General features: G+C 34.9%; 1 protein-coding gene across 2 annotated transcripts in view; it reads left to right on the top strand.

Moving 5' to 3' along the window:
• LOC117344299 (formin-like protein) overlaps positions 1–12,569 on the top strand; it is a 51,725-nt gene that overhangs the window by 3,406 nt on the left and 35,750 nt on the right. The window contains exons 2-4 of one of the 2 annotated variants that reach the window (XM_033907003.1): positions 4,291–4,374; positions 4,700–4,786; positions 6,078–6,089. In XM_033907003.1, coding sequence (XP_033762894.1) covers positions 4,291–4,374; positions 4,700–4,786; positions 6,078–6,089 — 183 coding nt within the window. The remainder of the gene's footprint in view (positions 1–4,290; positions 4,375–4,699; positions 4,787–6,077; positions 6,090–12,569) is intronic. The other variant, XM_033907004.1, reaches the window with a different exon arrangement.

Raw genomic sequence — 12,569 nt, 5'->3', positions numbered from 1 at the left:
ATCGACTGAAACCATACAATCACATCTGTTCCCATGGTCAGAACAGTACACCTACTATTAATTAATTATCACCATCGATATAGGTGTGATCAAGAGATCAGTCGACCGTATCAAAACATAACGGTGAGGCACCTTACCGAGATCGCAATTCGTCAATTAGGCCTAGTTCACCTGTAAAAACAGGGGCCATAGGTAATGAGTATCGGACGCTATAGAAACGGGTCAGTTTTCTGCTTGAAATCGATACAAAATAGGGGTGTTAGGTAGCAATTACATGCGTGGCGGATCGAGTGAATTTGGTTGTGTAAGCGTGGCGGGTACCCAGCTAAGGGTGGCGGGCCGCCACGTTAAAACAGGCAATGGTGATCACTGGACAAATAGAATTTGATGCATGATTTAATCCAGTTGACTGATCATGATCAGGACCGTGATGTCCGAGTGGATATAGGGTTCTGACCGTAGGCTGGTGGTTTTTCTCCGTGTACTCCAGCTTTCCTCCACCTCCAAAACCTGGTAGTCCTAAATGAGCCTGGCTGTTAGGACGTTGAACAAAATAGACCAAAACAAAAAAGCTCATGTAAATGAGTATGTGATAATTAAGGGGCAGTGCAAGAAATGTTATTTGTAAGCAGGTGGCACCTAAATGACAGCTCCAGCTATATGTATATGAAGAATAAATAATCCCAATGTTACTTAGCCTCCTCAGTATTGTTCAACAAATATAATTTTAATGTAGACAGAATAGGAAGATTTCCCATTTTGAGACTGGTATAGATATCCTGAATTGCTTATTAATAGATCATACCAATTTGCTTAACTTAAATCAAATTATTTAATTATTGATATATTATGTTGATTGTACGCATAACAGTGAAATGTTTTTTAGCTGAAAACATACTGTTTTCTCACAAATATCAATATTGTACAATGGCTCAGAATTATGTTCTCTCTGTATATAGTGTATACATATACTGGTAACAATTGCAAAGCTGCACTCTGTCACACTAAACATAAACCTACATGTATTGTTCATTCCCTACATTTTCTGTAGAAGTTAACCATTAAATACATATGTTCTCTCTGCCCTCAACCTCGTGCGGTTGTCTTATCAGATTTCGTAAAAAAAAATATTATGTAAAACTTTTAATGCAATATATATGTGTGGTTGTATTATAGCTATGCAATATTATGTAAATTTTTAATGTACACTCAGAGACTACACAGGAGGATGCATAAATTACAGTAAAAGGAATTTTTAATTTCATGATAATAATAAACTAAAAGCAAACAAATGAAAACACCTTGAGGAAATGATACACATGTTAAGTATAAATCATATATTTTGTAATGAAGGACACCACAATATTTCATTGTCATTAATGGGAGAATTTCAGGCTTTCAACAGAGAAAGTTGTTGAGATTTTTCTATAGTCAGGTTCATTATGATATTTTAGATAAGAATTTCGTGATCAGCAAAAACAAAATAAATGGATAAATCCCTAACTCTTACCCCTGACTGATGACAGCGATTGCTGTTACTGATGAAATGTGTACTTCTCAGTATTAAAGGAAAATCTACGCTTTCCTTTCCATAAAAACGGCTTAATTTTAAAGGATATCTGCTACATACCTACAAAATAGTATAATTAATGATAAGTTATTTGTTATCTGTTTAAAATAACCACCTTTGCAATTACAAAATATTCTGTATGTATTATTAACTGTAAGCATAAAACATACTTTAAAAAAGTTTTGATGTCTACAGTTGCAGTCTGCAGTAATTATAAAGATCTACAAACAGCTGTTTTCTGACACTTGTCGGATGTTGAGGGGCTGGTAAATATAAACCTGTACTACTAGTGATGGATGGAGAAGTACAATGTGTGGTCATTAGATCCATAAAACTTGGGCACCATCAAATTTCCCAGGTTTCATCAAAGTCATTATTTTAAGGCATACACTAGTGCTGTATGCATTGAAGTGTTATGTATATTACATATATGTATTTTTGGGACACACTTATATGACTAAAGCTTATATGCATATATAAGTACCGTATATTAGATTTGACACTCATATTTTTTCCGGAAAACTCCAACCAATTGCTGAAAGTGTTCCCGTTAATCCACAAGGATTTCAGAATATTTGAACAATTGTATAGATGATCCGGACAAAGCCTGTGAAAAAATATAGCAAAAAAAGTGAAATGTAAATTTTCAAACTGATATATCTTGCCAATATGTGAATAAGATCTCAGTTTTGTGTAACATACATAATAAAACACTTTAGGATCATAATTACAATTTTTATCCAATCAAATGAATGTGTGGCTATAATATACATGTTAGTATTCTCAAAATATCTGCATAATTTTTTTTAATAACGTACACTTGCACAAGTCATTTTAGTATTAACTGAAACTGTTAGATTTTCACTTTCTTAAAAATTCTTAAGATTACAGTAGACAGATAAAACTTTTATTTTTTAAAAAGTAAATTTACTTTGTTAATTGCGTTAATATATGCAGTATATATGTATTTATAGGAATGTAATCTCTAGTTCTAGAGATTGTTTAATGTCTGTAGAAATTCCAAACCCAGGGGCTAAAAACTAGGATTCCAAACCCAGGGGCTAAAACTAGGATTCCAAACCCAGGGGCTAAAAACTAGGATTCCAAACCCAGGGGCTAAAAACTAGGATTCCAAACCCAGAGGCTAAAAACTAGAATTCCAAACCCAGGGGCTAAAAACTAGAATCCCAAACCCAGAGGCTAAAAACTAGGATTCCAAACCCAGAGGCTAAAAACTAGGATTCCAAGCCCAGAGGCTAGAAACTAGGATTCCAAACCCAGGGGCTAAAAACTAGGATTCCAAACCCAGGGGCTAAAAACTAGGATTCCAAACCCAGAGGCTAAAAACTAAGATTCCAAACCCAGAGGCTAGAAATTATAGGGTCATAAGTGTTAAGGTTTATATGGACATATTAATATTTTTACCCGGTATATGTTTTTCACACAAACACAATGTTAAGCTGTTTGTAGCTTTTAAGTGGTAATTATAACATTAACTTGAACTATACATAATGTGTGTGTATATACAGGATATTCATCAGTAGACCATTGAGAACATGTTTTTGACTTCCCCAAATCAGATTTATCTCTTGGGTTTGAAGAAATATGTTTTGACCCTTCAGATTTCTCAGAAATAGTGATTTGAATTCTGGAATTGCTAAAATTCAAGAGTCAAATAGATACCCTGCTGTTGACATGTTTTGACCCTACAGATTCCAAGAAATAGTGATTTGATTTCTGAAATTGCTAAAATCCAAGTGTCTAATGGATGCCCTGCTGTATATCAGTGTTCATTACAATAACTATATATATGATACGATAAAAAGTTGTTTGAACTGGTGAGAAAGGTCATATTTAGCTATACTTAGTATAATGTATGCATTACCAAAGCCTCATTATTCAAGCAAACACTAATACAATCTGATTGTCCCAAATGCTTGCATTGGTATCTTTACTAGCAACACCACAGCTATGTTTTCGACTAGTTCTAGATCTACAAGACCGCCACAACTGATCATAATTGGGCCAGTGTTGTTGCTAGGGGAGTCTGCACTCCTAAAATTTATTAAGGATACGCCTAGCTCCCTAATTACAAAGGATCTGCAATATTTTCTCATAAAACTATAAAATTTGTAATGAAAGAATGTGTGAATCATTCTTTTACCTTGAATATTACATGAGAAATTTATTCAATTTTTATACGCCTGTCAAATTTGACTGGAGTATTAATATATTATGATCAGGCGGCATCAGGCTAGCATAAAATTTTGTTTGTCCGTTGATCATCTCCTACATTTCTTGACTCTTTGAGGTCTGGTATGAATTATCAATGTCATATGTAGGTTTCCCTAAGAAAAAAATAATTTTAATTTGACTTTTTTTGCAGAAGTTATTGCCCTTTTTAAAATTTCCGTATTGATTGATTGGTGACCAAGTGGTTAAGGTGTCTTGACATTTTTATCGCTAGCCCTTCATGATCACCTCTGAGTCGCCCATGTTGGGCAGTTGCCTGGTACTGACCATAGGCTGGTGTTTTTTCTCTGGGTATACTCTGGCTTTCCTCCATCTCCAAAACCAGGCACGTCCTTAAATGACTCTGGCTGTATAATAGGACGTTAAACAAAATAAATCCAACTAAACGACCAGTACAATAGATACAGCATGAAAAAATGTCATATGTTGGACTTGGATAAAGAGAATAAATCCGTCTCTTTGTACAGGCTTCTATGGATCTGCCACCGGACAAGGCTAAAGTACTCAAGAATTATGATGATGAAAAGAAATGGGACTTGATTTGTGACCAGGTATTTATGAGCAATTGTATAATATTTAATATAAATGGACATTTTTGTCATACATCAGTATTGGAAAATTTTAATTATGATGATGGGTATGTATAATAATCTGGATACCTCATATATAATTTAAACATTTGTATGTAAATGAGTTGTTGATTATTTATCATCTATAGAATATTAATAGTAAAACAATACATATAAAAAAGAATTACAAAGACACATTTTCATGTTTTATTAGAGTGTTGAAGAGAAATTAAGGCACTTATCTTGAGAAAATATTGTATCTCTCAGTACAGGGAGTGCAATGATCAACCTTTTATTTGTGTCACAGGAACGCGTCCATGCAAAGGACCCACCCCATGTTTACCTTGACCGACTGCGAACTTACCTGGACCCGCGTGCCAGTCGAAGCTCTCGGGTACGTACCTAACCAGCGGTCAGTCTTGACTGTTTCGTTCTCATGCCTCCTCACAGCTGTCAATCTTGTTTTACCTATGCTAATCCCTGATCCTTCATATTTGTTAAGACATTGATTTTGAATGTTTTGTTATTTTCCCCTCAAATCTTTCTTTATCATCTTTTTGTTAATTTTGCTCTGCAGATTTCATTTTCAATTAACGATTGCTATATTACAACACATTAAAAATTTGCCATATTGCTGCCATACTGATCATATTTAACAGTTGTACTAAGCTACAAATCTATTACTGTTGACAAAGTTTAATTTGAAGTCATCATTAAACGTGAACACCATGTCTTAAATTTTTTCTTCGTGTGTTGATATATTATCACGAAAAAGGAAAACTCCTTCACATGTTGTAAAGGCACAAAAGGCCTATTGGGGGTACAGAAAGACAGCTCCTTATCTGTTGACGGATAGTTTATGACCTATATGATGGTTTGGTGCTATACTTAATACCCTGATACTTCACATCAATCTGTTCAGTTTCTAATCTTTTACTGTAAATTAATTAAGATTTTGATTCTTGTTCGGAGACTATCCTTGGAAACAAGTTGTAGACTAAAGCAGAATTAGAAAATTTCTAGGGAAGCCCCAAAATTAAGCTTCTGGGCTAACACCTAAAAGAGAAATTATAAATTTTTCAGTGTTTCCTGGAAAATCAAGTTAATAAACTCCCTGTTATAAAATAATACTCTCGGTGTCCTGTCTGCTGATAACATGGTATTTTGACAAGGTCACTTCTAACATTACAAGTGTTTAGCTATGTATATACATGAAGATTGGTTAGAGCTACTACCATCCACCTCCGGTCTACAGGAATAAACAGAGGGCCCCGCCCAAATGTTATTTATATACCACACTTGTGCATGGAATCGAGTCAGGCTTTTAGAGAGGTGGGGCACAAGTCAGGCATTTAGAGAGGTGGGGCACGAGTCAGGCTTTTAGAGAGGTGGGGCACTAAATTATACTATGTAGTGCTGATGACATATTAATGTTACCAATGAAGGACATTTTTTATTAATTAAATAATTTTTATTTTGAAATTAAATCACAAGTTTTTTAATTGAATAATGAGTTGTGATGATTTATAAGATCTGTTATCTGTGAAGGAGGTATTGGCTCGCCTTATAAGTGTGTAGCATAGTTACCACTTAAATAACTTAAGATTCTGTTTCCTATATATATATCTATATGGTTCCTGATTGTAGAACTACTTATAATGTTTTGTCACATTTTCTTGTTACAGAAAACCCTCAAGGTTATTTTTCAATATTTTTATTATGGGTGAAGGTCTCTCTGCCAACAGTATATTAGATGGGTAGATCATAGCTGCTTTGGAAAATACTGGCTATTTATTTCTGCAGTGAATTATGTATCTATAGTACTAAATGCTGGGGTCTCTACTGTATATTCCAACTATGTGAAATATTTTCTGTAAAGCAAGTATATATCAAACTGGTTGTAAATCTATTTATAAAAAAGTTATATTTCTTCTTTCTGACATGTAGCTTCTGCTGTAACTATTTATGCTATATAGTCGGGCCCCTGCAGTAATTGCTGTATAATCTCTTCTGTATCATATGGCCTCTGCTGTAACCATGGTGCTTTATCCTAGGCCTATGTTGTAAATGCTGTATACCATATGACTTCTGCTGTAACCATGGTGCTATATTCCATGACCTCTGCTGTAAAAAATGGTGCTGTATTCCATGACCTCTGCTGTAAAAATGGTGCTATATTACATGACCTCTGCTGTAAAAATGGTGCTATATTCCATGACCTCTGCTGTAACCATGGTGCTATACCTATGGCCTTGCTGTATTCATTGTACTTTGTTGTAGGACCCCTGCAGTATCATTTTATAAATTATGACTTCTGCTATTGTCATGGTGCTATGTCCTTGGCCTATGCAGTAACTAATGCATAACCTTTGACCTCTGCTGTAATCATAACAATAATATGTCCTATGACCACTACTTTGTTATTATTATGCTGTATCCTATAGGGCCTCTTCAGTAACCTTTTACTTCTGTTGTAACCAAACCACCCTTTACATCTCCTAGTTTGATACTCTACGCAATGTACTTGGGTCCATCATTGGATCTTTCATTATAGTCCTCTGTCAGTGAAACGTATGTATATAACGCCAAAGTTTTTCAGCACTCTAGCAGCTTCATTCCTTGAAGGATTTCGATCAAACTTCATACAATGATAAAGGGCCATAATATCTGGGAAATTTGGAATTTCTGGTTTTTTGGGTCAAAGGTCACTTACTATTTTTAGCAGGGCCGATATATAGCAATATCCAGTATGCCTCTTTTACTACTCTTTATGTTTGGGTCTAGATTTCATTTGATGAACATCTTTAAACCTCTTACTGTAGATCTACTGTCATTTGTTCTTGGGCCGCTTTAATATCCCAGTACTAACTTATCATTAGATTTCTGCTATTAACCATGGTATTTGTTGATCATGAAAAAAAAAATGCAAAGAAAGGATGTGTGACTTAACAAAATGGTACACAAATAAGATGTCCCTTCCATTAATGTAAGTTTGAGTGTAGAGAGACCTCCGTGGTGATATGCTTTTCCAGGGATTTCTGCTGAAGTTTCTAAACTCCCATCCTCTTTTCTATACTAATCAATTATCTCTAAAAACAAGCTTCTCATGTTAACCAAGTAGTGGTTTATGTATTGCTTTCCTTGTTCTCTTATTTTACAAGGAATTTCATTCAAGTAGGAAATTTCTTGGTCATCTTTCGGGGTATAAACTTCAAAACTTCAATATATTTTATATTTCGCTGAGTCAGCCAACTTGAGTATATTTTATATTTCACTGAGTCAGCCAACTTGAGTATATTTTATATTTCACTGAGTCAGCCAACTTGAGTATATTTTATATTTCACTGAGTCAGCCAACTTGAGTATATTTTATATTTCACTTAGTGTTCAGTAGTAGTTTTACGGAGACTCTTTCCTCCGAGGTCTTGAACAAGTCTAAATATCAGTGTAGTCAAATGAAAGTAAAAAAAAAAGTTGAACCCTGACCTTTAATATGTCAAGTCAGTGATGTGGTAGAGGTGATGAAACCTATGTGATGGCATGTTTGGTGTGTGTGTGTATGTGTGTGTGTTTGTTTGGTGTTGTCAGTAGGTGTGTACCAGCATGTGTGGAAGGCTAACACACAGGTCTCTCCATATTATTACACAAATTAATGACACATGTCACCTACAAGAAATAACTTAAAGTGCTTTCATTTTCAAAAATTTACATTCGGGTCCTGTACAAGTTTTGTCACCACACCGGAAGAAATGAAATTCACTAGTCATTTGTATTTTGTCATAAAGTACTTGTATAAGTAAATCTTAGGTAATTTATACATATACCATATACATGTGCATACATCACTTTTAACTTTCACTCACATACATCACTGTTGTGGTTGGGTTAACTCACCACTCGACCATAGGTCACGATATCTCATTTTGTAGAGTATTGGACAATTTAACCATAGGTGTTCATTTCCTACCTGAATTGGTTTATGTTTTTCTCATGAATGGATGCTCACAGACCCTTGATGCTCTTGATAGCATATGACTGGCCTCTATGTTCATCACGGAGAAAGTCATCAACTATCATAAGCAGACTGCTTTTGAATTACCCTGGATAGTATGCAGCAGGCCTCCATTTGTTGTTAAGTGAGGTAGCCACCAACTACTACTACTACAGGGGGAGACACTGCCTCAAAGACCCTGGCTGTTCATGGGTCGATAAACCCAACAAACAAATTACTCACTTGTACACTTGCACTTACTTTCATATCCATAACACTTTGTAACACCTTATAACACATGTTATTAATACCCAGTACATACAAATATATGTGTTTGTACTTGTTCATAGACACACACAGGTTTTATAATTACTCCGGAGTCCGCCTAAAAAAAATGTGTTTCATTATAGCCTTTGTGACTCATATAATAGCAAGTGCTATTGCAGAAGCACTGATTTACATGTGTTATGTGAATGCTAAGACAATAATTGTACTTTTAGAGGCTGCAATGGCTAAGTCGGTTAGAGCGTTGGTCTACCTAACCTCAGGTGAAGGTCCTAGGTGTGTAATTCACCGTTCTCTACCCATGGCGGTTTTTGATTCTTAGGAAGCTGAGAAAAAGACCGTTCTGTGCTGGTTGTGTCCTGTGGCAAGACAGTTTACCCTTATTGCTCTGGATGGCATGTGATGGGTCACCTGTATGTAGTTCAGTCTGGTAGTCACCATCTACTTCAAGGAGACAAAAAAAAAAAGAATTATGATCATTTTTGGACCAGCATTTGTGGAGGTTTATATAGCCTAACATACCATGGTCTGAAACACTATTTTCTACAAAAAGAGATCTGTAATTGTCACATGCAGATCTTAAATACAATATTTGTGTGTACAGACATATGTTATGAGGAAATTTATTCTAATATATATGCATAGAAATGTGTGTTTATGGTGATACATCATGACCTTGATATCTCACTTTAAAGACAGGTTCTGATTGTCATGCCCTCTAACAAACTCGTGCTGAATATAGATCATGTCAAATCTAATTAAAAAAGTCTCTTGAATTTTGTTTCGAAGTAAATCTGACACATAAGTAATGTAAAATTCTACCCTACTGTAGCAATGCTAGCGCACTGTAATACATTGGGCCACAGTGTAAAACCTAGCCCCCTGCTGTAGGAATATTATTAGTACACTAGGGGTATGGCACCAGGCCTTTTCTTATAAACTGTATCCCACTGTAAATTTTAATTATTAAAACATGAAATCAGTATGTCTCTGATGTCATAACTTGGTAATAGACCAGCCTGCAGCTACATTTACGTATTTATATATACAGATCCTGAGGTAGATAAACACACTGGTTTTTAACACATTATATAAACCAGTACAGATTTACACTTACAAAATTAATATTTTTTTGCTGATTTGCTTTCCTCCTAAGTTCTCCATTTTTCCTGTTTCTTATATGTTATTCCTTGTAAGGTAGCTTTATAATCAAGAGTTTTGAGAATCTGTTTAAATCTATTATGAATGATAAGAGCAAAAAATTCTCAGATGTTTTTTGGGGAAGTCATTGAGCCAGTGTACGTGTTAATTCCTGAAATGGCTACCTATTGCCATATACTTGAAAGTGTTGAGTGCTAATCACTTGTCTTTCATTGATGGGTATATCTGATGTTTTTTTTGGCAACATTTTGCTTATAGAAATTTAATCTGTAATGGATGTAATGCTGGTATCACATGAGCTCAAGAAATTCACGAAAAGAAGATTAACAGAAATGATCAAAAAAATAATTTTTTTTGCTCATAGAAATTACTATAATTATAATTGATGTTATGCTGTATCATTGGAGCTCAAAGTTTACTATTTAACATTAGCATACCAAATTCACCAAAATATAATTTACCGAAATGAGAAAGGAAAGAGAAAAGAAAAAGAGAAAGACTTTTATAGCATTATCTGGTCCATATCATGATAAATAGCTTTTGTCAAGCCAAAATTTAGAAAAGTTATGATAGTTGTATACGCATGTATTGATATTCATTGGTGGCAAAGGTAAAATCTGTGACCCCTTTCATTTGGAAATAGACAGTAAAACAAAAAGTTACTAACCGTGAAGAATACTGATGGGTATCAAAATGCAGTGATATTACTTCAGATATTGGTCAAATGTTGATAAGTTTATAATCAGAAAACGTTGATAAAAAAAGTTTTGGATTTCCAAACATCAGCAGGTGCCCATGGCAATCATGAAGGTTCCTTAGCAGTGCTGTACATTTCGGGATTTCTATACATTTAAAAAAAACACATTAAGATGTTACCAATGCTATACCTGTACTTAAATTTTACTGATCAAATCTTTTTTTTCTCTCTCTCTCTCTTCGTGTTAGCCTTACATATGAGAATTGTATGTCACATGACAATGGCGGGGATGACATTGATCATGCAATTGTTTGACATTTCAGCACGGAGCGGCCTGTGTATTCTTACCTGTGGTTGTCCTTCCTCTACAATGTGGTATCATAGATAGTGTAGGTCTTCGGGGACCACGCTTGTCACCACATGTGGCAACTGGGTCCATGTAAATTTGTTGTTATGCCAGTAGCTTCGTTGTTGTTTTTATTTCAGTTGCAAAATAATGCTGGGTTTTGCTGTTTTTAATTTTCGTTTCCAACCCATTTATATTTTGCATAATCCTGTTACTTGATGTTGTACATATAAGTATGTTGTATATTTAAGTAAGAATAGTCATCTCCTAGTTGATTAGCCCCATTTTGTATGCATGATGTTTAATAAGTTAACTGAATCAGGTTATGATGTCTGCGCTGTTTTATCTTGTATATAGCCAAGTGTTGTGTCATGTATATTTGTATTTAGAATCTGCATACTGTGTAGTACTGTATTCATCATAGAAGTCCAAGGGGGTGGGGCATCACATAATTGTCTTACTCAAAATTTTAGGCAGTGGGCTTACTAGAGGGTAAAGAAATCATATTCGTTGGTGATTTTTCTGAACAGTAATATATGGTTGGGCTTCAATTACTGGACAAGGGATTATTGCTGGATTAGCATAATCTAGTAAAAATTTCAAATGACCAGAGGAAATAGTTATACCCAAAATTTGTTACAGATGACGATATGAAACATAGAAACACAGGTTAAAAAGAAGACAACTCAAGCATTTTGTATTTGGCTTGACTTAACAATGCATTACTTTGCCAAGAAGGGAATAGTGTTCTTGTATGTTTCTCTGGTTACAATGATGCAAGAACTTGGTTCCAAATACGCCAACATTGAACAAGACAGATTAGCACCAATCCATATGGCTAATGTTAACTTTGATTTGAGACAGACAATATTCTAAAATCTATAATGGTTTTTGGCAGACTAGAAACTCTGGCTTATGTTCCATGATAGACTAGGGTTCATTGTTTCTGTAGGTATAGACAGGATATATAGAGTCTATTGTATGAAAATCAGGACAGATTTTTCTCCACCTGTGAACTGATATATTGGCTAGACAGACAGAAAAGTCAGATTTATGTATATAGGTGTTGGTCTGATGTTTGACAGCCTATAATGTGTTGTCTTTGAGGACTTTGGTCAGTGTTCTAGGGAGAATATGGTCTTAGTCTATTGTATGTAAATCTGGTATACATAACATGTAACATATTATAGATTGATAATATTGGACTGTTTAATTAAAAAAAAAAGAGAGAATTCCTGGTACATCTGTTCTGTGCCTGTAATTTTTCTTGTCACTTTGCCACATATATGTACAAACAGTAAACAGATGAACTTTAAAAAAAATAAGTTTGGCTGCTAGGGCCTGCCCTACTGGTTTGGCTGTGAACTGAAGCTTTTATTCTCACTTTAGCACTTGCTGATAGTCTTGCGTCTGAAGCTGTTATACAATAGTGCTACAGTGATGGCAGACACATTCTTTTCCTTGTAATTGAATGCTGTCATTATTATCGTGTTTGGCACAACTGAGACTTGCATTCTAATTTTGTACTTAATTAGAGTACCTAGAAGAAGTTACGGGAGACGTCCTCCATTAGTTTGACAGTCTGTTATCTGAATGGAACCATGTTACTAGTACAATGGTGTAATTAACACTGAAAAGAAACTCTTAGTAATATACATGTGCTGTATTATAGGAGTTGTGTTGCAGAATCAGCAAAG

This window comes from Pecten maximus, chromosome 15, assembly GCF_902652985.1.
Source record: "Pecten maximus chromosome 15, xPecMax1.1, whole genome shotgun sequence".
NCBI classification, from domain to species: domain Eukaryota; kingdom Metazoa; phylum Mollusca; class Bivalvia; order Pectinida; family Pectinidae; genus Pecten; species Pecten maximus.
This window is presented reverse-complemented; position numbering and strand designations above follow the sequence as displayed.